Source organism: Callorhinchus milii, unplaced genomic scaffold (assembly GCF_018977255.1).
Source record: "Callorhinchus milii isolate IMCB2004 unplaced genomic scaffold, IMCB_Cmil_1.0 Scaffold2, whole genome shotgun sequence".
NCBI lineage: Eukaryota > Metazoa > Chordata > Chondrichthyes > Chimaeriformes > Callorhinchidae > Callorhinchus > Callorhinchus milii.
In genome coordinates, this window is record NW_024704743.1 from 24,427,321 (window position 1) to 24,454,197 (window position 26,877).

Sequence of the window (26,877 nt, forward strand, 5' to 3'; positions counted from 1 at the left end):
AAGTCTCAATAAAAATAAAACAGTCGGTGTGAAATTTAAGGGCTCATTCATTATTCCTTTGGGGGTTGGGGCTAATTTGAAGACAACAAAAGAAAACCATATCTTTTGTCAGCAGCTGATACCGGAATGACACATTATTGACCAAACGCCGTCAGACGCCCTTCAGCGCGAGCGCCCGCCCTCCCTCCCGCCCAACCGCCCGCGCGCGCGCGCCGCTGCCGACCGAACGCCGCGCGCCGCCACGCGGCCCTCGCGGTCCTGCGGGAGAAGGGGCCGCGTTTGTGACGTGGGCCTCGCCGGCCCAAGCACGTGCGGGGCGGGGCGGGGCGCGCGCGGGGCGCGAGGGGAGGGGCGGGGGCGGGGCGGCCGCGTGAGGCTTTAAACGGTCGTTGGGAGTGTTGGCGGTTGAGAGCTTCAGTTTAGCAACTGCCACTCGCGGGTGAGTCCACAGGACAGACAGACAGACAGACAGACAGACAGTGAGTGAGTGAGTGAGTGAGTGACCTGACCATACTGTGTAAACCAAATCTGGGGTCATGTATATTATATATATATATATACATAACATATATACAAATATTGGACCCAACCCAAATTCCTGATGCTGGCAGTGCTGGAGAAGCAGCGTGTGGGTTAATGGCTGTGTTTCCCCAGTGAGCGCGTGTGTGTGTGTGTGTGTGTATATGTGTGTGTATGTATGTATGTGTGTGTGTATATGTGTGTATGTATGTATGTTACAATTTTATTGCCATTGCATCGCGGCACCGCATCCTCCAGGACCCCCCCCCCCTTTCGGGGTAATTCGGGGATGTACGTCCTTACCAGAAAGACATATCGATGCGGGCGGACCGGCCGCAACCTCAGGGCTCGGCGGAGGGGAAGTCACACTTGTCCACGTGTCGCCCACAGAGTATACAGTCACTACAGTCAATACACTTTATTGCTGTGAAGCGCTTTGAGGATATTATTATTATATCTCTCACACTGTAAAATAAATACATACAGACACACACACACACACACAGATGGGTGGGTGGGTGGGTGGATGGATGGATGACAGACATTTGGTGCAGAGCGTTTCACATCGGGAGAGGACCTCAAAGCACTTCACGGGGTTTTTACCGTGAAGGGTAAAACAGAGGAATTTCAATGTAAGGAAGGAAGGGGTCTGAGCTGGTGGTCTTGATCTTGTCGTGTCGCACATTTTTGCGCCGGCCATAATCATGGGTTGTGTTCTGTACCTATTTGTTAGACTAGCAAATTGGTTAGATCACTATAATAATAATAATCCTTGCATTTGATATAACGCCTTATCGTGTCTTCGAGACGTCTCAAAACGCTTCACAGAATCTACCGTAAAGTGAATTGACCGTATATTTTGTGGGCGAACTAGCCTTGCAAGGCCCTGGGTTTGATTCCCGGGCGGGACGAAACCGTAGGCAGGTTTATTTACACCACAAGCCTCTGTTTACCTAGCAGTAAGTAGGAACCTGGTTGTTAGTTGAGTCGCAGATTGCTAATAATAATAACAGTCTTTGCAAAAAAAAAAGTAGTCATTCAATCCAGGACTGTTTTGTGGGACACTTGTGCACAATTGACTGCCACGTTTTGCTCACAAATATACAATCAATTCACTTTACAGTATATTCTGTGAAGCCCTTTGAGATGTCTCAGTGATGTGACAAGGTGCTATGTCAAATGCTAGGATTATTATTATAATTATAGGTTAAATGAATGGCATTACTTGTTTTGGGTAGTCCTTATTTTATTCTTTTTAAAAGGCTCAGTTTACTCCATAACTAAAATCAACAAACGTGGTTTCTTATCAATTGCAGGTATATTGCAAGAGGCATATTTGAGCTGTAATACTTCCGAATGTCAGAATTCTTTAAGAAACTAGGTCACCAAGAGCCGAATCTGAATGAAAGAGACCAAGAAGTTTTCAACTTTGTAAAGCAATGCTTCGACCGTGACACAAAAAGTGGTCTGTATCAAACAAAGTTTCTGTACAAGCCTGATTCAAATCGAACAATTCATATTTGTTGTGACATATTTTAATTTACAACTCTTTTATTCAGACAGAATCTTCTCTTCACTTCCATTCATTCACTTTCAAGCAATATTTGATTTTGGTTGAGAATGTGTAGTTTCACATTTGTTGCGTAAATATAAATTTAAATAGGTGTTCGTGACATTTAGCTATTGTAAATTTCATATTCCCCAGTTTTTAAAAAATCTCTGACAGCAAATTATGTTTGAAATATAGACGATCCATGGGGGAGGGTGGGGTAGTAAGTAGCTTCAAGATAATGTGCCCAGCAATGGAATATTTGAACCAAGTTGACTTTTTATGGTGGGCTTGGTAGTCTGGTTTCTGAGCCTGGTGGGTCCACTTATCCTACTTGAAGGGATCTATATAATAAAAAATAATAATCCTTGCATTTGATATAGCGTTTTTCACGTCTTCCCGACGTCTCAAAGCGCTTCACAGAATAGACTGTAAAGTGAATTGACCGTATATTTGTGGGCGAAACGTGGCAGCCAATTACGCACAGCAGTGTCCCACAAACAGTCGTGGATTGAAAATGACCAATTTATTATTGTTTTTGGTTTTTGGAGGGATTATTATTAGGCTCTGTGTGGAGTAAGGAAACTTGCCCAAGGTTTCACCCTCTGCCTGGAATTGAACTCAGGTCTCTCACTTGCAAAGCAAGTGCTCTAACCACTGAGCTACAGGACTCCAAGGGATCTATATATATGTAAGTTGTTGTCTTTTACAGAACTCCAAGGGAGTACATTTATATAGATCCCTTCACGTAAGATAAGGTCTCAAAGATTGCTGGGCCGATACGGAGCAAGGGAGAAGGAGGTAGGGGAGGATGATCATTGGTGTGGTCAAATAGGTAGGTTTTAAGGTGGAATTAAAAGACAGCTAGAAATTGAGTAAAACAGAGGGATGGAGGAAGAATTGTAGAAATTACTGGTGCTGCAGTGCTACCTATTTACTGCAGTGTCATTGTAGGTAACCCCATTAAAACTGATCTTCATTGGTTTTCATACTTGGGTAGAGTATTTTACCTTCTTAAAACTGTTTTGCCCTATTTCCAGTCTAAGCTAGTCCTAATGTATGTTATTGGTACGTTTTATTTGAAGAACAAAGCAGAAGTTATTAAAATGGGTAATCTGTCTTTTTGTGTATGAATAACTGCCAATCCATTTTTAAATGTATCAACCCTAACCCATTCTTTCATAGTGGTGAAATAATTATTTGTCGGTGAGATAGTTATTTTAACTGAACATTAAATTATTATGCAATATAATTATAATCCTTGCATTTGATATAGCAGCTTATCACATTTTCGAGACGTCTCAAAACGTTTCATAGAATATAATGTAAAGTGAATTGACTGTATATTTTGTGGGCGAAATGCGGCAGCCAATGTCCCACAAACAGTCGTGGATTGAAGTGACCAATCTATTATTATTTTTGAAGGAATTATTACCCCTGGAAAAGTGATCTGCCATCCACTAACAACCGGGTTCCCACTTACTGCTAGGTAAACAGAGGCATGTGGAGTAGGGAAACTTGCCCAAGATTATATCCTGCCGGGAAACAAACCCAGGTGTTTCGCATGCGAGGCGAGTGTTCAAACCCTGAGCTGCAGGATGACCCCCACAGGACAGAATATACTGTTACAAACAGAGGATGCTTGCTAAAATCCAAGGCATCAATTGTAAAGTGTTTTGTTTGTTTTAATAGGTAAGAACCACACTCCAGTTAAGACTAGGATTGAAGAGACAGTTGATGCGAAATGGAGGAAGAAATATGAAAGAAGAGAGGCTTTTCTAAATGCTGGCTTCTTTACAGCTATTGATAAGTAATTGTCTTTTGACCTTTTTTCAACCAGATTGCACAGAAAGACTTATCCTCAAATCTTAAATGAAAAGGTTCCCTAAGAATTTCTGGAAAAGTTAAATGTTTGAAAATTCTAGTACAAATTGTGTATTGTGTATCTACAATTTGTTAATCATCAAAATGTCAGAAGTATTGCTCCTGAGAAAAAACGTTAGAATTTTTTTCATAAACCTTCATATCATATGAATTACATTATGGGTGGAATTCCATTTATGAAAATTAAGAACAATGCCTTAGTGCATGAAAATGGGTGGACATTTTGATTCTGTTCAAAGAGCAGTTACACGAGGTAGGTTTCTCTTTATTATCATCCAATTTTCTTGCATGAATTACCTACTGATATATTTAGTTTGTTCCTGCAATTTTTCTCAATAACCAAAGTCCCAGGCAGAGAGGGGATAAAAGGATTTACAAAAAGATAACTGAAGAAAACAGAAAATACCTACGTGGCTGTTTGATTACACAGATGCACAGATTTAACTGATGAGCAATGATTAAGATACATTAAGGTACAGAGCGAAGCCATTACTGAGCTTTGTAATCTTACCCATGAGGAATTTAAAACACACAATAAAATCAACATAGCTTTGCTTCTTGATGTATGTTTCACTGTTTACTTAAGGTTTTATCCGATCTAGTTAATTCTAAAACATTATGGATGGCATAAGAACAGTTGGTCATTTTGGGGTCGACGTTGTTGTTGGCCAAGTCATTAATGATTTGTACTCAGAAGACATCCTGATGCCATACAATTTGTAAAATAATTGAAGTATCTTTCCAACAAAATCGAAATGCATCATCATAAGGTACACTTATCACAAAATTGGTAAAAGTAGAAATAAACAACTAACATTTTTTTCTGGTACATATTACATCAAAACACTTCACAGTGTCTCATAGTAATTACAGATAAGAGCAAAACCTGATTTTTTTCAGCAAATATGGAACCCATTTTTTGCACACAACAGAGACCAGCAAACAGCTATGATGTGAAACCAGTTTATCTCATGAATTGTTGGCAGGATATCAGGAAACACTCTTTTTTGAATGTTATGTATATTTGATAAACACCTGAAGAACAGACAGACAAAACAGTGGTTTGCCTTACCCAAAATACTGAACATCCAACAACATAGCAGACGATACTTTGAGTTCATATCCCAATGTGAGGCTTCAGGGCACGTTCTGAACCAATGGCAAGAGTGCTACCATGAGTAGGCTAGGTTGACACCTAGGGGCATCAATATAGTTATCAATAAATAGCAATGCAGAGCTTCAGCATCACCATAAAACAGTGGATTGCTAGAAAAAAACGATTGAAGCTCATTGGCCATTATCATGAGATAGTCATGAAAAGTATTTTTTTAAATTGTACAATGATATGCAGACAAGCACACTATATATTAATGCAGATAATCCTTTACCTTTATCTATGCATGTGTTTAAATCAGCATTGTGATTTCTTCAGTTTGTTTAATATTATTCAAGTATAATAAAGAGAGCAGGTGGGCTGGGACTGCATGTTTGTAGGACAGAGCGTACTAGGGTAGGAGGAGAAGGCTGACACTGTGGGAGAGGAAAAAGGAATGTGGGGGTGACAGAAGAGGTGGCACTATGAGTATGTGTGGGGTGTGTATTGGGGAGAGGGAAGGCCTGGAATACTGTGCGTGACAAGGGAGGTGAGAATGGCTGGCACAGTCTGAAGATTTTAACCTCTCTAATTTACTCAAATACAATGCAGCTTTTTTTTATTGGTGAGCGAGGTTAGGCCTGCTCTCCCCCATTAACCAAATTAGACCGAAACGTTTTCCACTTTGGGAATGAGGGTTGCCCCTGCAGACAAAATCTTCTAGGCCCCAAATTGTCAAAGGACAATGTGGACCTGAACCATGTCTTCACGACCACCCGAGCAAGTCAAGTGACCAGATCACCTGTCCCGCCTGTGCCTAGTGACCAGATGCTCAAGTGAGCTCTGAGTTCCAGTATCTCCGCTTCCTCTTTGTAAGGGAAGATCAAACTCCTCAGATCAGAAGTACTGCAATACCAATCCCAACCAACAGAGGTCTGAAAGCATAGCTGTAGCCAGGCGCTCAATCCTTCCCATATCCAGTTATTATGGGTGAGATTTAGTCATGGCAACCAAACAAGCAAATCTCAACAGATTAACTTTTCTAGCATCGCCTAGCTCAAGGGGTAACTGATGTGAACAGAAACTACACTCGATCTTAGCCGAAAGACCGAGAAGCGTTTTAATGTAGAGGTAGATAACTCATTATGTCCACTGGCAGAATTGTCATCCACTACCTACAAATCACTGGTTATGGATTTGTCTTCCCTTGTGTTATTCCTTTACAAGACAACAGAGGAATGCATTGTCACTTGTATCAAATCACTCAGTAATTCAAGGCTAAAAATAAGATTTCATATTTTACGCTGGCACTAATTAACACAACAAATAGGTCAAGGAAAGTTGACACCAATGAAGGATGACACCTCTAAAAATGCAGCACTCATTGTGGAGTGTTTAGCCTAGAATATGAGCTCAAGAAAGTCTTGACATGGGGTTTGAATCCACAACCTCTGCTTCAGAGATGAGAGTGCTATCAAGTGAGCCAAGCTGATACACAACCTGCAGTCAGATCACAAATTATTGATTAGTTCTGTACATTTAAGGAAGTACTGGGTTTTCCAACATTTAAAGGGGTTCTTTTGTACTTGCAGGCCATACCGTTGTCTAGGAAATGTTATTCTGGATAATCAAGATCTGTTTGCACCACACCTTACCTCTGAAGATCAAATAAATTTAAAGGTGATTGTTACTTGGAAGTACAGTTAAGTTGATTAGAATATAGTGTGGAATGTTTTAGAAATCTTGTTTGCTATGACAGCTTATCAACATATCAGGAGCCAGATGATTGGATGGGTAATTTTCTTGTTCTCTATTAGAACCCTTAAAGAGAAGTTTGGTCAAACTGTTCAATTCATGAACATACAATAGTGCAAAAAATTGCTGTCAGCATAAATGGTAGTTTGTTCTTATGCATTGGAATAGCGCTTATGACAACTTGGCACAACTTGACTCAAATATCTTTGAGTAGCAGTTGTACAAGAGGAGGTACAGAGCCATCTGCCTTGGCGTACACAGCAGATGTCTCAAAGCCAGGAGCAACTTTAGACTTTCGTTTTCCATTCATTGGGGATTGCACAAAAAATACAGAAGTTGTTGTTGACAAGGGTATTCTGCCTAATGCTGGGCCTGCTGTGCAACAGGAGAATGAACCAATCTGACAACTCATGAAGGTGCACCAACAACAACAACAACAAGATTCCATTTATTGAGCGCCTTTCACGTCGGGAGGACGTCCCAAGGCGCTGTACAATTGGGTCAGGACCTGAGCATTGGGGGGAAATGGTGAGGGGAGGGAAGGGAGGGAGCGATGAGGGGGTAGAGAGTCGAGAGGGGAGCTGAAGGCACGGTCAAAGAGAAAGGTCTTGAGACCGGCCTTGAAGGAGGAAAGGGAGGAGGCGGCGAAGGCACTGGGGGATAGAGTTCCAAGGTAGAAAGCACCAAGGCATACTGCACTGTTGAGTGCAAGGAAGGTCAAATACACCCAATAGCACACTAATAGATACACATGTTGAACAATAATTGACTTCATACTGAGCACACACTAGTTGTCAACTTATTTATAACATGAATGTCAATGTACGGCATAGCATAGTATTCTCATAAGTAACAATATTTACTCTTCCCTTATCTGCCAGGACGCTGGCTGCTGCAACTAGTTCAGCTCCACCTCAAACGTCGTGTTTACTGCTGAAGGTCCCGCTCCCATTCTGTCCAAATTAGAGTCACCTAACCGTTACAATTAGTAAAAATTACCTAGTAATAAGTCTGAAGATTCAGTATTTCTCAAATATAACTTTACACAATGCCTGTAAATTATTCACTTTTGTTTCAAGCATACCATAATTTTGACTCATTAATTGGAAAACTGAAGTGTTAATTCTACTTTCTAATCATCTTTTGATACTTTGCATCGTATTTATAATTATATCAATGAAAAATACATACCTAATTCTTTTTATTTTTTATTGCACTAGAACATACTTGAAAGTAAATATGGAGAAAAACAATTACAAAATAGGCTTATTCAAGAAAGAGCAGAGCAGGTAAGGGATAGATGAAAATGAGTAAAATGAATGCTTCTCTAACAAAGACTACACGAGAAAAATCAATTCCTTATGAAAAGTATACCCGTCCCATATGGGACCACAATTTTCACAATAAATAATAAATCCATATATCAGTTAACTCCAGTTATCTTTTTCTAATGTTTTTAACACTTTTTTAACTTGGTTTTTGTTCTCATTTATAGTACCATACACATCTAGTCACAGTTTTATGTGGAGTATGAACATCAGTATGGACTAATTAACTCCAACACTGTTAAGCTCTCTGAGACTCTAACCTGCTTGCAGGATGCAATGTAAATGCAAATTAATGTCAGTGGACTGATGGGTTGCTTCTATGCTTTAACATTCTGTGTAATTCTATGCAAAGACAATTGCTTCTGCAGGCAATCAATTAGGTTTCGATTGATCACTATCTTGTTAGTCCAGCTGAACATATATATCTTTCCCATGCTGTATGATTTTCACTAATTGTTCTTTCTAGTTACTTTGTACTTTACCTCCACAAACGTTTGGGGAGGTGGGGGAAGGCAGAGTGGGTCATGGCATGGATGTGGGGTAGAAAGGACAATGAAAGGTCAAACATGATGCCAAGCATCCGGACTAGCTTGGTGAGGTGTAGAGTGCATCCATGGATAATAATAATAATATTGCATTTGATATAGCACCTTATCACATCTTCGAGACATCTCAAAGCACTTCACATAATATAATGTAAAGTGAATTGACTGTATATTTTGTGGGCGAAACGCAGCAGCCAATTGCACACAGACAGATGAATCCTAAAGGAACGATCAGCCTTTGGTTTAATTTGTATCCAGTTGTCTGTCGCTCTTCTAAACATTCCTTTCCTGTTCCTGTCGAGCTTAAAATAAATCTTCCTCTTTTCTGAATCAACTATGTTCAAATTGAAACTCATTCCATTGCTTTCTAATTTAACTCATTCTTTCTCGGGTTCTCAAAATTGTGGAACTCCAAACCCTGAGAACCTGAGAAAGAACTGAGTTTTAAATCATGACTTTGGCATCATCAAAAAACTTCATGATTGCTTACCTAATACTCTTTTCATCTTGGCAGTGAACTGAATTTGGGGCCTCAAAGATTCTCATTTTAAAAAAACACTGGTGCTATTTACTTCTTTCCACTAAATTCAGAAAAAGTTCAGGTTATGGTATTATTTAATGACTGGTCAGTTTCACAATAATTGCAAAAGATACTGCAGATAATCCATAAGATAAATTACAAAGTTGGTTTTATATTCTTACATTAAGGTTATCTATGAACAAAAAAAAACTGCCTTCTTAACATTTCTATATTTAATTATTTCTAAGTTGCCCATTCTATTCCAAAAAGACCTGTGGAAACAACAGAATGGATTCATCCACATCAAACGGTATTTAAATCAAACCGATTGGATTCGAAATGCAATGAATACGGGGCAGCCTCTTTCACATTGCCTACAAGAAGTGGTAAGAGAAAGAAATCACAAAAGGGTTAAACTGATATCTTTGCAAGCTCAAGTATATTTTAAAATAAATTTTCTTGGATGTGTAGTTTACCTGTAGCAAATAAGGCATTTTGGAGCATATTATTCAGATAGCGACTATAGTACAATCATTTTATGAAATGATTACCCTAAGCATTCTGGAGTAATAGTTGCTTTGTTTTGTTAGCAATTGTACAGTCAGTTAATAATATGATTAAGTTTCAGAGAGAGGCTAGACAGGTTACTGATCAGTTAAGTGTTGAAAATCTTTAGTACATTTTAGAAATAAAAAACAAGGGTGAGACTTACACTCTACTCATGATATAGTAATATTAAGGAACAGAGAGACCTAAGAGTGCACCAAGAGTGCATCTTTAAAGATGAAAGCCCTTTCAGAAAAGTTATAGAAAGGTATTCTGGGTTTTAAATAAAAAAGGCTTTGAAGTGACACATCAGCAAGGAAATACTGTTAAATTTCTGAGACATTGGTTAAGCCACAGTTGGAGTACTTTATAAAAATCTGGCTACCCCATTAGAGAAGGGTCATCAGTATCATGGAAAGAATTCAGTGTAGCTTCAAATAACAGATACCAAGGATGAGGGGGTTATTATCAAGATAGGTTCCAATATATGGGTCTAGTTTCACCAGAATATAGATACCTAAATGGGGATTTAATGCAGGTCAGCCTAATTTTGACAAGTTTTAAGGACTGATAGTGAAAGTTTATTCCTGCTGATTGATAAATTTGTAACACGGGAGCATAAATTTAGTATTGTCACTGGAAGATTTCAGGGGACGGTTAGAAAAAAATCCTTTTTATACAGGTGACTAACAGTAGATGGGATGTTTTAACACAGTGACTCTTTATGCTTCAATAATAATATTATACAGCGAATTGGATAAACATTTCAAACAGAAGAATATGAAGAGTAGGGAGTTGCAATTAGATAGTTTCAGTGGAGGAGATAGCACCAACAAAGCTCAAATGGCCTAATGGAATACTATACTGTAATTGCTACGATTCTCTGAAATGAATTCTCTGAAAGTCATTTATATATTTTAGTGAAGTCTATAAGAACTTATTGATATATATAAGAACACAAAAACATACAAATTTGCTAGATGAAACCATTCTGCACATAAATCTGTAATCTATTTGATACCAAAACAGCAAAAATGGGTTCCAAATTTCAGGACTTCGGATTTATTAATAATGACTGAGTTGTAATTGACAATTCCTTTACTGGAAGTGGAACTGGAAGTACATCATCCCAACCTGTGGATACTCTGCTTCAGAGATAAATCATGTATATCATTAAGGTATATGGAGAAAAAAAATGGAAAGTGGGATCAATAAGAAGATTTAGAAAAAACAGTAAAAGTGGCACAAACATTTTGCATTGAATGAACTTCTCAGATAATAAAGAGGAATTATGGGCTGTATTGCCCAATCAGTTGAGTTCAGATTCCCAGATGTCATACTGAAATTCTATATTCTCTGGTCAGGCCACATCTTAGAATATTGTTTATAGTTATGCTAACTGCAACATAAGTGGAATACATGCTGGCCCTTAGAGGGAATGCAGAGGAGAATGGAAAGGATAAATACATTAGAAGTATATTTTGTAAACTTTATCAATATTATCTGTGATCTGTTTTGCAATGTAATATTTTCATATTTTACAGGACCATATTTTTTCAGCTTCCAGAAAGCTGGCGAGCTTCAGAGTTTTGCCTGTAGTTCAAAGCAAGGTTAATTCTGGTAAATATAACTTGCAAAATATTCTTTGATCATCCCGTGTGCAGCATAACACTAGAAATGAACAAATGAACCTTTAGAAACCGTGAAAGGTTAATTGTTAGTAAACATACTCTCACATAATCCTCAGTATTATATATAGTGTAGGTTGGAATGTGCTACAAGAGAGCAACACATTGAGATGCTCAGGATAATATCATAAACTGTGAGATCTCTTGTAGTTTATAATAATAATAATAATAATCCTTGCATTTGATATAGTGCCCACCATGTCTTTGAGACGTATGAAAGTGCTTCACAGAATATACAGTAAAGTGAATTGACTTTATATTTTGTGGGTGAAATGCAGCAGCCAATTGCGCACAGCGGTGTATCTGAGCCCCTGAAGTGTTACGTCCTTGAAATACATTCAACCTATGTTTGCCAAACAATACAGATCCATTGATGATTGATCGCTAGTTTGTAAAAATTATATAGGTTGCACCACTGTCTCATGCCGTCACATAAGCATCAAGTGCCTGATGTGCAGGGTTCAAACATTGTGTTAAATGCACTTGCACTGTTGTGGCGGCTAGCAGCTTGTACAAGGTGATGTGAGTGCTTGTGAAATTTGCCTCAGTAAGAAGGTGATAATTGAAGGAAAATATTGAGTAGCTATCAACCTGCTCCAAACCATCAAGCACTAAATCCACTTCCAATCTGTTCAGCCATGCCACTGACTCTTCATCACTCCAAACCATTCCCAGCCTGCTTGGAGTCAACAGAAGTGATGGCTCAGCCTGGCTCAATCGGTAGCATTCTTGCCTCTGAATCAGAATGTTGTGGGTTCAATCCCACTTCAGCCACGCATATCTACGCTGACACTCTAGTGCAGTTTTAAGGTTGTGTTATTTTGTTGAAGGTGTCAGCCTTTGGATCAGATGTTAAACAGGTCCTTTCCAACAGCCTGGTAGGGTGAATGGTAAAGTTCCCCTGCACTATCCAAAAGAGAATGAATATCTCCCATTGTTGTGGGAGAACAACAATGTCCCAAACAAAATTGGTCAACAATATCCCAAATAATATTGGTCATTTACATCATGGTTGTTTATGGGTTATTTCTCTGCACAAATGGGCTGCTGCCTTTGCCTACAAATGCACAATCATTAAACTTTACAGTATATCCTGTGAAGCACTTTGAGTCATCCTCCTGACATGAAAGGCACTAATATTAAATGCAATTTTTATGATTATTATTTAAATTAGTGATTTGTATAATGTTAGTAACAGGTAATATTTCAAATTCTTAGTGTCTAATGCCACCACAAATTTAATATTTCCCATACAGTTTCATTCCTTCCGATGCATCATCTTAAACTGTGTTAAGAATACTTAAGACTTCTCTTAATAATAATTCTCCATTTTTTTAATAGGAGCAGCCCGTGCAAAATGGAAAAAATTAGTTTATGCAACTACCATATTAGGAAGAAAGAAAAAAGAAAATATTCTCTTACTTGGAGATATACCTAGCGATCTTGAAGATGAGGACACAATAAAGTATGAAAATGTTATACAAATATGATTTTTGTTAAAACCCATCACTATGTTTAAGAGTATCCAAACGAGACTGAGAGTTCCATGTATGTCACCGTTCAGTCAGTGTCTAAGTATACCGGCCAGAACCTGATTTAATAATAGATCCAGACAACTACTACAAATAATAAGTAGGTCACTTAATCCACAACTGTTTGTGGGACATTGCTGTCTCAATTGGCTGCTATGTTTTGCTCACAAAAAAATAAGTCAATTCATTTTACGGTAAATTTCATGAAGCACTTTGAGACGTCTAGAAGACATGATAAGCCACTATATCAAATGCAAGGATCATTATTTCATTAGTCACTTGCTTTCAGTTCTCTTATGTAAATGTGATGACTTAGTGCCTTCAGCTTACCTATTACCTCTTTATTTGTGATATTATTTGGCATGCAAAAGGCAGTAAGTATATGATATAAGAAATATCACCTGTGATAACGATAACATTCCTGAAAAGTGTGATCAGTACTGGTATTTAATTTGACATTGTTAGGAATGACCACCATCCAACTTCAGTACAGTAGTTTTGCCTGAAGCCGCCATGAATTCTAACTTTGTCGTCCCTATCATCTGTGATCTGTCACAAGATCACAAGATTGGTTTGTAGAAGGCTCTTCAAATCATCTCATCTAAACCATCCTTCCAGAACAGCCACTCTGCCCCTTCCCCATCAAAGAATTCAAATTGCTTTTTAAATGAGCCCAGCATTGTGGCCTTCACCACCATCCTTCCTGGAAACCTGTTCCAGTTATTAATTAACCTCTAAGAAAAGCTTCTTGGTATCTGTCCTGAAATTGCCCTTTACCACATCCTCTTCTTCTACTGACTTGGTGTATCCTAAGGTATTGAGATGGGTTCACTTTTTCAATCCCATTTAAAATTTTATACATCTCTATGAGGTTCCCTGTGAGTCATCTTCTCGGGATTGAAGACCCCTAGATTGTCTAATGTTGCTCATAGCCTGGGCCAATAGAAAAGTGTGGCTGCAATTTTTCTGCAGAATCCGCCATAAACACCCCCCCTATGCTAAAAACAACCCCCTCCGCTACAAACACTCTGTGTTCAGAGCCCCTGGCCTTTGCGTGGTGCTGCCGGCTGTTTACTCAACGTAGATACTGTAAGCAGAGCAGCTCTGGACCGCATGCGTGGTGCAGCATGAGCGGGAAATGGGCTTCACTCACCCTGAATCCCCGCTGTTGAGCTTGGCTGTGTGTCTCCCTCCTCTGTCTGCATGTGTATGTCTGTGAGTGTGTATGTGTCTGTGAGCGTGTGTCTCTGTGAGTGTGTGTGTGTGTGTCTGAGTATGTGTCTCCCTGTGTCTGTCTGTAGAGATAAGAAAATATATGTCTACATTAAAAAAGTTGTACTGGGTTCCATTGTATACAGTGGATAGATTCAAAATGTTCTAGACTAGCTTGCTTAACATCGTATAATGGAATGTTTTATGCTGTTTCACAAAGGAGAATACAGGCCAGAAGGAGGGAGCATTTCATTGAAAAACTGAAAATCATTTACAGTGTATTGTGCGGGCTTCTGAATATGAGATGCAGAGATCTCAAACGTTCTGTAAGTCCATAAATTCTCTGTGTGATGTTCAATCAATTGCAGGAGGATTAGTATGAAAAGTAACCATTTAATTAAATATAGTGAGTATCATACTAATTGTATTTATGAATTAGTGTTACAAAATTAAAGGAATATTGAATTGCCAACAATTGGCATATATCCAGTCTCAGCTGGGGCTGCTTTTGCTTTCTTCAAGCCAGGTAACTGATGCATGCAGAAACCCATCACTGTGCTTGAATGTATCCAAACCAGAAAGAGTTCCACGTATGTACACCATCTACGTTTGGAACATTTTTTATGTCTGGAATAGAATGCACACTTGCTCCCTGGAGGGATATGCGCTGCATTCCTAATTCCAGTGAAATATTAGGTGTAGGCTGGAGAGAGATGAGGCTTGGGGATTTGAGTGTGTGTTCAGGTACTACTAAAACCGCATAGCTTGCCTTTGAGAGCATTGTCTGGTAAGCTTCCCACTACCTATCCAGCTAGGACCAACCTACCACTTAGAGCTTTGACTTGCGTGGTTAAGGGAAACTGAGTGGGAAGAATCTCTGTGACTAGTCCGCTTCTCCAAATCTTAACAATGAGCCAGACTGGTTGGGCTGTAGTCAGCAGTGCTCTGGAGCATTGCAGATCTGCCTGGCTCAGGAACCGGACTGCTAAGAGCATCACATAGGATTGACTTGATTCCAACATTCCATTGCCAAGCATGTTACCTTGGGAGACAACTCAACTCCAAGGAAACCTTGCTAACCAACTTTTAATCTCGGATACGGAAAAAATTCCATATAAAATAAAATGTAATTTTTATGGAATTTCAAGTTTGTTCTGACTTGTGTTTTTTGTTAGTTAAAAGTGCAAACATCATATTCAAATTGCACATTATAATTAAACAATGTAAAAATAAGTTCAAATACTACACAATAATTCCACAGTGCTAATTGAGAGGCTAATTTACAGCTAATAAGCAAATAACCAACCAACTAACTAAACAATAATAATATGAAATAATATATAACAGCCAACATGACAACAGAAAGTGTAGATTCAAAGACCAACTTTTTGAGAATATTGGCATCACAATTGATGGAGAATCTATATGATATGCAGTAGTTATTAAGATAAATGCGTAATAGGAAATTAAATAGGAGGTACACATGTTCCATGGATCAGACAAAATTAAATAGACTAATTTTTAAGACATAACATTTTTTAAAAAAATCTAATAGTTTAGAATGGGCTGATTGTACTACAGCAAAAGTAAAGCAAATTCTTAAAGAAATTTCTGCAGTATGCTAAACGTAAGGAAAATGGGCAGTAGAAGCAAACTTTCTAGAAGATCCAGAAGAAATATCAGGAAAAACCTGGAGCTGCCTCCAGCTTTAGGGGAGTTTGTTCACTCAGCATCATTGAAGGCCTAAAATTTCATCTGGTCTCAGCACTCAGGACCATTTGTCATAAAATGTAAGATTATGCGGATATATGTGTGAATGACTTAGCAATATCTAAAAGTTTGCAGATGACACAAAACTTGGGAACATGGTAAACAGTGAGGAAGATGGTAGCAGACTGCAGGAGGAAATAGACAGAATGGCAAAATGGGCAGACACATGGCAGATGAACTTTAATGCAGAAAAATGTGAGATGATCCTTTTTTGGAGGAAGAATAATGAGAGGCAATATACAATAAATTGTACCGTTTTAAAGGGTAGGAGCAGAGAGACATGGGAGGTTATTCACATACACAGGTCTTTGAAGGTGGCAGGACAGGTTGATAGAGCTGTTAAAAACATGGGATCCTTGAGTTTATAAATAGAGGCATAGAGTACAAAAGCGAGGAGGTTCTTCTAAACCTTTATAAGTCATTGGTTAGGCCTCAGCTGGAGGATCATGTCCAATTCTGGGCACCACACTTTAGGAAGGATGTCAAAGCCTTGGAGAGGGTGTAGAAGAGATTTACCAGAATGGTACCAGGGATGATGGACTTTAGGTATGTGGAGAGACTAGAGAAGCTAGGATTGTCCTTATTGGAGCAGAGAAGGTTAAAGGGGATTTAATAGAGGTGTTCAAAATTATGAGGGCATTTGATAGAGTAGATAAGGTAAACTGGCTGGTGGGTCAGTAACCAGGGCACATAGATATAAGATAATTGGCAAAAGAACCAGAGGGCAAATGAGAATGTTTTTTTACACAGAGAATTGTTACGGTCTGGAATCCACTGCCTGAAAGGGTAGTGGAAACAGATTCAATAACAACTTTCAAAAGGGAATTAGATAGGTGCAGGGGCATAGAGAAAGAGGGGGGGATGGAACTGATTGCTTAGCTCTTCTGAAGAGCCGGCACAGGCACGATGGGCCGAATGGCCTCCTTCTGTCTTGTAATATTCTGTGATTCTATGCATTGTGGAAAATTATTTAATTCAGTTTTAATTTGGAAGCCATGTTCTTTGTAATAACTGGAAAACTGACCTCCAAATTGTAAGAATTTTTCAGAATTCTGCAACATCTTAAATTTTTACAATAAATCGTTTTAAAGGTAAAGGCTCGGTGGAATTACAGCATCCAATTTATCTGCCCTGCAGTTTCTTTAATACTGATATGGTATTGTACTCTCTTGCAACTGACTTCCCACTTCTTGAATTATGTATGTGTACTACCTCATTAATATACTTGGTTTTACTTTTTCTAAACAATTGATTATTAAAGTTAGACCTACAAGGGGAAAAATAATTTACAACTGGAATTCCAGGAACTGATACTAAAGTACTCTGCACCTGAATTACATTCATTGCAGAATACTTTGCCAGCAAAATTAGAATATTTTGTTACTAGAATTGTTTAAATATTTGTATCAAATTTGCATTGACAAACAAAACATATCTTTCAATTAGACGCCACTGTCCAGTGATTATATACAATATCTAATGAAAGATCTTCAAACTGAAAGGAATGCGAGGCCTCTCAGACCCTTGCAAAAAGAAAGGTAAGAACAAATCTTATATAAAATGTTATCATGTGTCGAAAAGAATTACTGTATATTCATATTGTTTGTCACTAAAGCAGCTAGATTGTTAGAATAGATATGATTTGTTCAGTAACCTGCACATCAAATGACCTGTAAATCTGCTCTGCTAAAGAAATGTATCCCCTTTATAACTTCATAGTATTATATAATAATAATACTTATATTGGATATAGTGCCTTTCACGTCAGAGGATGTCTCAAAGCAGCTCATATGATTTACCGTAAAGTGCAGTGACTGTATTCTGTAGAGGAGCATGGCAGCTAGTTTGCATATAGCAATGTCCCACAAACAGACAAGAGGTGAATGATCAATTATATCTGGGGAATTGTTGGCCAGGACACTGGGTGGAAACTTCCTTCTCTTTTCAGATAGTGCCATGGGATCTTTAATGGATGTTTCATCTCAAAAATGACACTTCTAACAACACATCACTCCCCAGCGCTGCACTGAAGCGTCAGCCTAGATTATGAATTCAAAATTCCAAAAGGGGTAGGGTGTCAAACCCACAACCTTCATGACTCAGAGGCAAGAATGCTACCAGTTAAACCAGACTAGCACACAAATGATGGGTAAGGTAATTCGAAAGTGGAGAGAGAAGGAAGAAGTGTGAATTTACGTAGATATTGTGAAACATTGGCACTGTGTGTGTGGGTGGTGGTGGTGGGGAGTGGGGGGAGAGAAGGTTGGTAGGTGGAAAATGAGAGGATTGAGGATAAGGACTGTGACAGTGCATGAGAGGGAGAATCTACCTTGCATTGCTAGGATTTTCTGTTGTTTCCAACCATTCAGTAAGGTTTAGTTTATTGACAATTTGTGTAGTATACTAGTGACAGTAAGAATCTTTTGATTGAATTAAAGATGGTACACAAAGCATATTATATTTCATTTAGTGACTTGGTAATGTAACCATTTTCTCTCTGTTGTTACATGTGTCAGCCTCTCTCAGATGATGACACACTTGACTCTGAGCCAGAAGGTTGTGGGTTCAAGCCCCATGTTAAGACTTTGAGGTCATAGTCTACGCTGGCACTCACCTAGTCTAGGCTGGGAGTGTGCTGCATTGTTAGATGTGTTCTCCTTTAGATGAGATGTTGCCCCCTTAGGTGGACGTTAAAGATATTGACTCTTCTAAAAAAAAAATGATTTTTTACCAGTACCCTGGCCAGCAATCTCCCAGATTAAATCAGTTATTCACTTCATTGCTATTTGTGGAGTTCTGTGGTTTAGTGGTTAGCGCACTCACCTCGCAAGTGAGAGACCTGGGTTCGATTCCCGGCAGGGCGAAATATTGGGCAAGTTTCAGTATTCCACACGCCTCTGTTTACCTAACCTGTGGAGTCCTGTAGCTCAGTGGTTAGAGCACTCGTTTTGCAAGCGAGAGACCTGAGTTCAATTCCAGGCAGAGGGCGAAACTTTGGGCAAGTTTCCTTACTCCACACAGAGCCTAATAATAATCCCTCCAAAACCAAAAACAATAATAAATTGGTCATTTTCAATCCACGACAGTTTGTGGGACATTGCTGTGCTCAATTGGCTGCCGCGTTCGCCCACAAATATAGAGTCAATTCACTTTACATTGTGTTCTGTGAAGCGCTTTGGGACGTCCTCCCGAAGTGAAAAGCGCTATATCAAATGCAAGGATTATTATTATTATAACAGTAAGTAGGAACCCGTCTGTTAGTTGATTGGTGGATCGCTTTTCCGGTGGTAATATATAATAGTCCTTGCATTTGATATAGGGGTTTTCACGTCTTCTCGACATCCCAAAGTGCTTAAAAGAATAGACTGTAAAGTGAATTGACCATATATTTGTGGGCGAAACACAGCAGCCAATTGCGCACAGCAGTGTCCCACAAACAGTCATGGATTGAAAATGACCAATTTTTTATTATTGTTTATTTTTGGAGGGATTATTTCTTCAAAAAAATCATTCCTTCAAAAAAAAATTGGTAACTTCAATCCACGACTCTTTGTGGGCCACTGCTGTGCGCAATTGGCTGCCGCATTTCGCCCACAAAATATACAGTCAATTCCCTTTACAGTATATTCTGTGAGGCGCTTTGAAAGGTCTCGAAGGCGTGATAAGGCGCTATATTGAATGCAAGGATTAGTTTTATTATTATTTGTGGAATATTGTGTGTGGAAATTAGTTGCCGTGTTCACTGACAAAGTAGTCACTACTATGTTTGATGTGATAAGACATAATATCAAATGCATCATCTATATTGGGACTAATCTCAAGTAATATAGATTTTAAACTCTACAGGATGCTGTGGTAGTATTTGCTTGCACTGAACACTATTGCTTGCACTGGTAAAAATAGAATTTAGATATCAAAATTCAGTTGAGCATCTTTGAAATTAGTCAAGAAGGTTGGAGGCACATTTTACCATAGAGCTCTCATATTGATGGATGCAGTTTAATCACTAATAAAGTACAAAAACACAAAGATATGTAGTGGAAGCATTACGTTGCCTTGAATTATTCTGGGATAATTATAATTCAATCATTGTAACTTTGGAAATAGTGGCTATAAACTCAAAACATCTCGAAGGTGCTACTATTTGTCAGCAAACAGCAGTCAGTTGTATGCACAGTAAGGTTCCATAAACAACCACAAAGTATTTGGGAGATGGTTAGCCAGGATACCTGGGCCCTTCTCTTTTCAAATTAGTTTTGTGGTAATTGTTAACGTCTACCTGACCAGGCGCATGTATCTAGTTTTAAAATCTCATTTGAAGGATAATGACTTTGAAGCGAGAGTTCTACAAACTGAAGGGGACATCTATATTGTTTAGGTTTCAACCAAATCAATTAATTCTGCAAATTGTTTTTGCTTGTGGTCTGAAACTGCAGAAGCTAAGGTAAACCGTGCCTGTATGCTTTGTGTATTTCATGTGTACAGCATTCTGTAGGACCATTTTTAAAATTTTGAAAGTAGCTTGCAAGGTTAATGTTTATATACTTCTTAAATTACTTTAGTGCTCGCTCAACTCTGAGGAAGTGTTATCCATCGATCATACTATCACCAGAAGATATGCATACTTCAGATTCTATATGGAAATCTTTTGTTCACAGTGAAATTCGACCACCGAGTTCAGGTACTTGAGCTAAAACTGTCATCTTAAAAAAAAATGTTTCCTTGATTTAACAGCTCATTCAAAAGAGGGCACCTCAGAAAATCCAGCACTGTATTGGAGTATCAGTCCAGACTGTGACTTTAGGATTTAACTTGAAGCTTGAACCCACAACCTTCTCACCCGTCTTTCCTTGATCTCAGTATAGTAAAGTGTACATGTTAGAAATAAAAATATCTAGATGAGAATATATTCTATATTGAAAACCACAAGATTAATAAAAGATTTAATATTCATAAATCATTGAAAACTAGATACCCTGTAGCTGGTGCAGAAAATAATTCAACTAGATTCTGGAGTTCAAACTAACAGAGAAGGGAAAGTTGCTTATCTTAATTCTGGTTCTTGCCAAAGAAGGGCCTTAAATGTATGTACTTCCCCAACAGCGTACACACCACCCATCCCCACCCAAACCCTGTTGTAAAATTATCAGGCCAATTTTTAAAAAAAGAATTTCTGGCATCTAACATGTGCTGGTTCCTAGTGCTAGTATTCCTCATATCTTCACCAGCAATATTTCACAACCTGTAATAACCAATGTCCTTTGTTAACCCTTTCATCCTTTGTTGATGCCTTCATCCTCCATTAACCCCTTATTATTATAATAATCCTTACATTTGATATAGCAACTTTCACATTGAGAGAAAGTCCTTCACAATATTTTACTTTTAAGTGCAATTACTGTATTTTATAGGGAAAGTGGCAGCCAATTTGAATATGATAATGTCCAACAAACAGTCACAAAGTGATTTTACCTGGGGGATTGTTGAGCAAGACACTGGAGAAACTCCCTTCCCTTTTCAAATAGTGCCATGGGATCTTTAATGTCCATCTAAACTAGCAGACGGACCTTGGTCTAATGTCTTACCGAAGGACGACACCTCCAACAATGCAGCACACTCCCAACATTGCATTTAAGTGTTAGCATAGATTTTAAGTTCAAATCCTGATAGACTTAAAGGTAAAAATGCTAGAAACGACACCTATACCTGAAACAGGCTGACACTTAAAGTAATGGGTTGAATGACCAATTTACTGCTTTTGGATAAGGAATGAATACTCCCTGGAAGTTCATTTTTCGTATAGAGCCATTGGGTTTTAACTTCCACTTCAATGGCCAAGAAAGACATATGGGATCTTAATTTATTTTATCCTCCAAGGAATGGTATCCCCAGCAATGCATTGTTGGAGTATCAGCCTAGATTATGAACCCAAATCCAGGTGTGGACCTTTAGGCTAAATTGTTACTAACAGAGCCAAACTGGCATTTTAATAAACCTTAAAATACATTTTCTGTTTAATTCAAAGTATTTTTTCTTCCCTTTAAATTACAGGTTGTGATTTATCAACTAAAGTATTTGGGTAAGAATTCTTTTAATTGTTTGCTATGAAATATTTAGTTCTATTTTGTTTAGCTTAGATTTTTTCTTAGAGCTCAAATCACGACTTGCATTTATATAGCACCTGTCACGTAAAAATACAATTACTATCTAATTTACACATATATAGTGCCTTTCGCCTCAAGGAGTACATGTCAAAGTGTTTGACAAAACCAACTGGGTGCCTGAGCTGAGGGTGGCAGCTCAGGAGAATGTGAGAGAGAAATTGACCAAAATATTGAAATAAACATATAATGGTTTTATGGTTATAAAACATCATTGATTAGAAATGAAGTCAATGTCACAGAGACAATAGCCTTTAACTTGATAGACAGAGGAGTGACACTTCCTCACAGAATTGATGTGAATTTAAAAAAATCATTTTTTACAGAATTATAAAGACAAAATCAAAGCCACTTGCAAAAGACGCCAAAGAAATAGATGGTGAAATGTCAGACCTTCCTCCCTGGTTAGCACTGATTGAGGCTAAGAAAAGTAAGAAACTTATAAAACGTAACTTATTCTAGCAAAGTAATTTATTGTTTAAAATGAAGTTTAGCAATGCATTTGTAATAAGAAAAAGAAAATGTAGAGTGTCAAACAGATAGAAGTGTTAAAAGTCATTTGATCCTAACAGGGTTTGAAATAAAGTTTGTTCTCCCCACACCCTCATCTCTCCAAACATGTAGGATCTGGCTGTTAAGTACTTTCTAGTGGTTTCCAGAGCCAGGTAGTACCCTAATACACGCTCTGGGATACTCAAGCTTTAGCTCTTGACAACCTATACCTAATACTCTCTGGAATTAGGTAGGCAGGGTGGCCTCTCCAGGTTGAGAGTGTACATTCCATTCTAGTTTCAGAGAAATTTCCAAGTGTAGGCAAAGTACATATGTGAATGTACATCAGTTTGATTTGGATACTCTAAAGCATTAAGCTAACCAAAAAGTGTGAATTAAGAATAACTTATAATGTTGGAAAGTCTTCTTCAATGTTATTTGAACCCAAAAATAATGCTCACATTTGTTTGTGGAGATAATATACTGTTCTAGAAAATGAGTAACTTGAAAAGTACCAATGATAAGCTAACATTATTGCCTAAATTTCAAATAATTTTTGGAGGTTTCTATTGTGTTTGTCGTTTCCAGCTGAAGAAGAACGTTTTCAACAGAAGTGAGTATTAATATTCTTCCTAAATTTATATTACATATAATCCATTTCTATATTAATATATATAATGTAAGATGGGGTTTGGCCCAGGGAATAATTTCATCCGGCTTGCCATCCACTGTGCTCAATTGGCTGCTGCGTTTTGCCCATAAAATATATAGTCAATCCACTTGTTTGTGGATCAATCACAATCCACATATTTTGTGAAGCGCTTTGAGATGTCTCAATGATGTGAAAAGGTGCTGTATTAAATACAAGGATTATTACTATTTCCTACTTTGGGCCACCCACATCCTCTTCCCGTCCTCTCACTGCAGTAGCTCAATGCACAGGGAGTGAAAATAATACTGGCCATTGCTGCTGGGGTTAGGAAGTCCCTCCCGAGCTGAGGGGAAGCAAGCAAGTCTCCTCATCAACTGCGGCCTCCACAAATTGCAGGGAAATTTGACAAATTTTGTGGAAAATTGCAGGAAGTTGATTGATGCTATTGAGAGCTATGTTTTACTGCCAATCTTCATTTTTTCACTTTATTGATAAAGACTAAATATGAAGAAATAACACGTATTAGATTGTTGGAAAAAAAATTATTAATGCTTTAATAAATACTGGGCGGTCCACTTGTGGGGGTGATGGGGGAGGGGATAGTAACGCAGGCTGAATGGTCAATTTCCACACTGCACTACACTGGAAGGCCAGTGTCCTGAATGTGTGACTCCAGGAGGTCACCACCTCCTGTCTCTCGGGGCCCGCCACTGCACACAGACATAGAGAAACACACACACACTCACAGAGAGACACCGACACTCACAGAAACACCACAAGTACAGACAGAGGAGAGAGACACTCACAAACACACATACAGAGGAGAGAGATACACACAGACAATCTCAACAGCGGGGCCTCAGTGTAAACGAAACCCACTTTGGCGTCTCACCGTGCATGCGGCGAGAAAACAGCAGTGCCCAAAGGAACAGTTGCCGAGGAAACTTAANTTTTTACAGGTTTTAGCAGAGTGGCGAAGGTTTTAGTGGAGGGTGCTGTTTGAAGCGGCAGGGGGTGTTTGTGGCGGATTCTGCGGAAAAATTACAGCCGTACTTTTCTATTGCCCCTCGCCATGAGTCTTCAGAAAACCTCATTTTCATTCCTGGGCTATTCTAAGGAAAGCAATGTTGGATTCATTAACTGGAGTTAGAGAATGAAAAATACAGGGCATTAGTTCCTACCCAGTATCCACTGTATTTATAGAAGGTGCACATATGTGACTACCAGGTAAACATCAACAACAGCTTACACATAAATAGCACCCTTCACCTAGGATAGCATCTCAGAATGCTTTACAATGATGGGGCAGTTGCTGAGTAAGGGTGAGGTAACCATAGGTACTGTTAAAGAGGTGTTAAGGTGTGATTAAGACAGAGAGGGAATCATGACACAGGAGTAGAGGGAGGGAGCTTCAGAGGTTAGAGACATAGTAGCTAAAGGCTCGGTCACCAATGGTGGTGTGTGTTTTGCAACCCTACGTTCAAATAAATTACTTTGCCAACATTCAACTTTCAAGAATAATGTTTCAGAGGGCTTCCTGCAGTAGTAGAACTCCTTTCATGAGAAAAAATGTGTGGTTATAAACTAGTTGCTTCTTTGCCTGATTTATTGATTTTTTTTCTCTTTAGATTAAAGGAGAGCAAGAATCCAATTGGTACATTGAAATCAAAGTTTATAGAGTTACAAAGTTCCTTGGATAAAGCAACTAGAAAAAAGGTGGCAATGAAAAGGGAGTAAGTACAAATGCTTAATCATAGTGTAAACAACAGTTTCACAGAATTAGAAAATGCTTTCCAATAACCGATATTTCAATGCAAAGTACAATCATGGAGCGGTTACAGTGATACTGAAGTCACTACCCAAATGTAATAAGGAACAACAACAACAACAACAAGATTCAATTTATAGAGTGCCTTTCACGTCGGGAGGACGTCCCAAGGCGCTGAATTAAAGAGGAAGTAAAATAAATAAAAAGTGAAGTTAATCTGGGTACATTTCATTGATAACATTTATACGACAGTGTGAGCACAGGATGATTTGGAGAATAGAAGGGAGATTTCTCTCCTCAATCCAAGTTTAAAACGCTTGGGTTACAGATTACAATCGCCTTCAGATCTATTATCGATTCAGGCCAGCAATATTCAAAGCATTCAGTCTCCTTTAATACAAGAGAGTTTCTGTTTAATGGCAGTAACTTGCAGGTAGCTAAGGAGCAAAGAGATTTGGGAGCATAGCTACATAAGTTATTAAAAGTGACATCACAACAACAAATTACACTTGTATAGAGCCTTTTACATCCGGAGGACATCCCAAGGCACTGGACAGTCAGGGATTTGGACCCAAGCGGGTTGGGTTCTGGTGGGGTGGAGGGCAGGAAGGGTAGGAGGGTGGCCAAAAGCGTGGTCGAAAAGGAGTGTCTTAGGATGTGCCTTGAGGAGGGTTTTGGCCGCTTGAGCAGAGAGGCAGTGTCAGAGCCGGGCAATGTTGCGGGGGTGTGGGAAGTCACAGCGGGTCAGGCATGGATGTGGAGATCACAAGTAACAAAGGCTATAAAGAAAGCTAATAGCATACAACAACAACAAGATTCCATTTATTGAGCGCCTTTCACGTCGGGAGGACGTCCCAGGCGCTGTACAGTTGGGTCAGGACCCGAGCAGGGGGGAAATGGTTAGGGGGAAGGGAGGGAGCGAGGAGGGGGTAGAGATTCGAGAGGGGAGCTGAAGGCACGGTCAAAGAGAAAGGTCTTGAGACCGGCCTTGAAGGAGGAAAGGGAGGAGGCAAGGCGAAGGCACTGGGGAATAGAGCGCTATATCAAATGCAAGGATTATTATTATTAATACACACATGCATAGAATACAAAAGGAAACCAATAAAAGCTAAGTTTGCATAAATCATTGATTTGGCAGCGATTGGAGTTTTGCATCCAGTTTGGGGCACCTCACTTCAGGAAAGTGAGACCTTAGAGGGAGTTGATGAGAATCATTCCAGGCATGAAAGGCTTCAGTTATGAAGAGAGATTGGAGAGGCTGGGTCCATTTTCATTGGAGCAGAGAAAGTTGAAGGGGGACCTGATAGAGGTGTAATAATAATAATCCTTGCATTTGATATAGCGCTTTTCACGTCGGGAGGACGTCCCAAAGCGCTTCACAGAACACACTGTAAAGTGAATTGACTGTATATCTGTGGGTGAACGCGGCAGCCAATTGCGCACAGCAATGTCCCACAAACAGTCGTAGATTGAAAATGACCAATTTATTATTGTTTTTTTTGGAGGGATTATTATTAGGCTCTGTGTGGAGTAAGGAAACTTGCCCAAGGTTTCGCCCTGCCTGGAATTGAACTCAGGTCTCTCGCTTGCAAAGCGAGTGCTCTAACCATGAGCTACAGGACACCATAATGTACAACATTATGAGGGGTTTTATTAGGATAACAGGGAGAAATTATTTCCATTGATAGGGGAGTCAGTAACTAGAGAACGTAGTTATAAGATAGCCACAAGAATAGTGAATGGAAAACTTAGAAGAAATGTTTTCACTTGAGAGTTGTTGGGATGTGGAATGTCCTGCTGAGTAGGGGGATGGAAGTCAGATTCCATTGTAGTTTTCTAGAATGAAGTGAACAGGCATATGAA

At 38.9% G+C, this 26,877-nt stretch overlaps 1 protein-coding gene and 1 pseudogene across 1 annotated transcript in view; one reads left to right on the forward strand and one right to left on the reverse strand.

Annotated features, from left to right (window-relative positions):
- Window positions 1-347: 347 nt before the first annotated feature.
- The window catches only part of LOC103176330, a 35,215-nt gene continuing 8,685 nt past the window's right edge, over window positions 348-26,877 (forward strand). The window contains exons 1-15 of the mRNA XM_007889787.2: window positions 348-439; window positions 1,836-1,984; window positions 3,761-3,878; window positions 6,638-6,725; window positions 8,021-8,089; window positions 9,442-9,579; window positions 11,284-11,359; window positions 12,769-12,892; window positions 14,392-14,497; window positions 17,388-17,479; window positions 20,504-20,622; window positions 21,993-22,020; window positions 22,429-22,532; window positions 23,183-23,207; window positions 24,875-24,979. Coding sequence (XP_007887978.2) covers window positions 1,876-1,984; window positions 3,761-3,878; window positions 6,638-6,725; window positions 8,021-8,089; window positions 9,442-9,579; window positions 11,284-11,359; window positions 12,769-12,892; window positions 14,392-14,497; window positions 17,388-17,479; window positions 20,504-20,622; window positions 21,993-22,020; window positions 22,429-22,532; window positions 23,183-23,207; window positions 24,875-24,979 — 1,301 coding nt within the window. The 5' untranslated portion in view covers window positions 348-439; window positions 1,836-1,875. The remainder of the gene's footprint in view (window positions 440-1,835; window positions 1,985-3,760; window positions 3,879-6,637; window positions 6,726-8,020; window positions 8,090-9,441; window positions 9,580-11,283; window positions 11,360-12,768; window positions 12,893-14,391; window positions 14,498-17,387; window positions 17,480-20,503; window positions 20,623-21,992; window positions 22,021-22,428; window positions 22,533-23,182; window positions 23,208-24,874; window positions 24,980-26,877) is intronic.
- LOC121848175 lies at window positions 5,920-6,165 on the reverse strand (annotated as a pseudogene).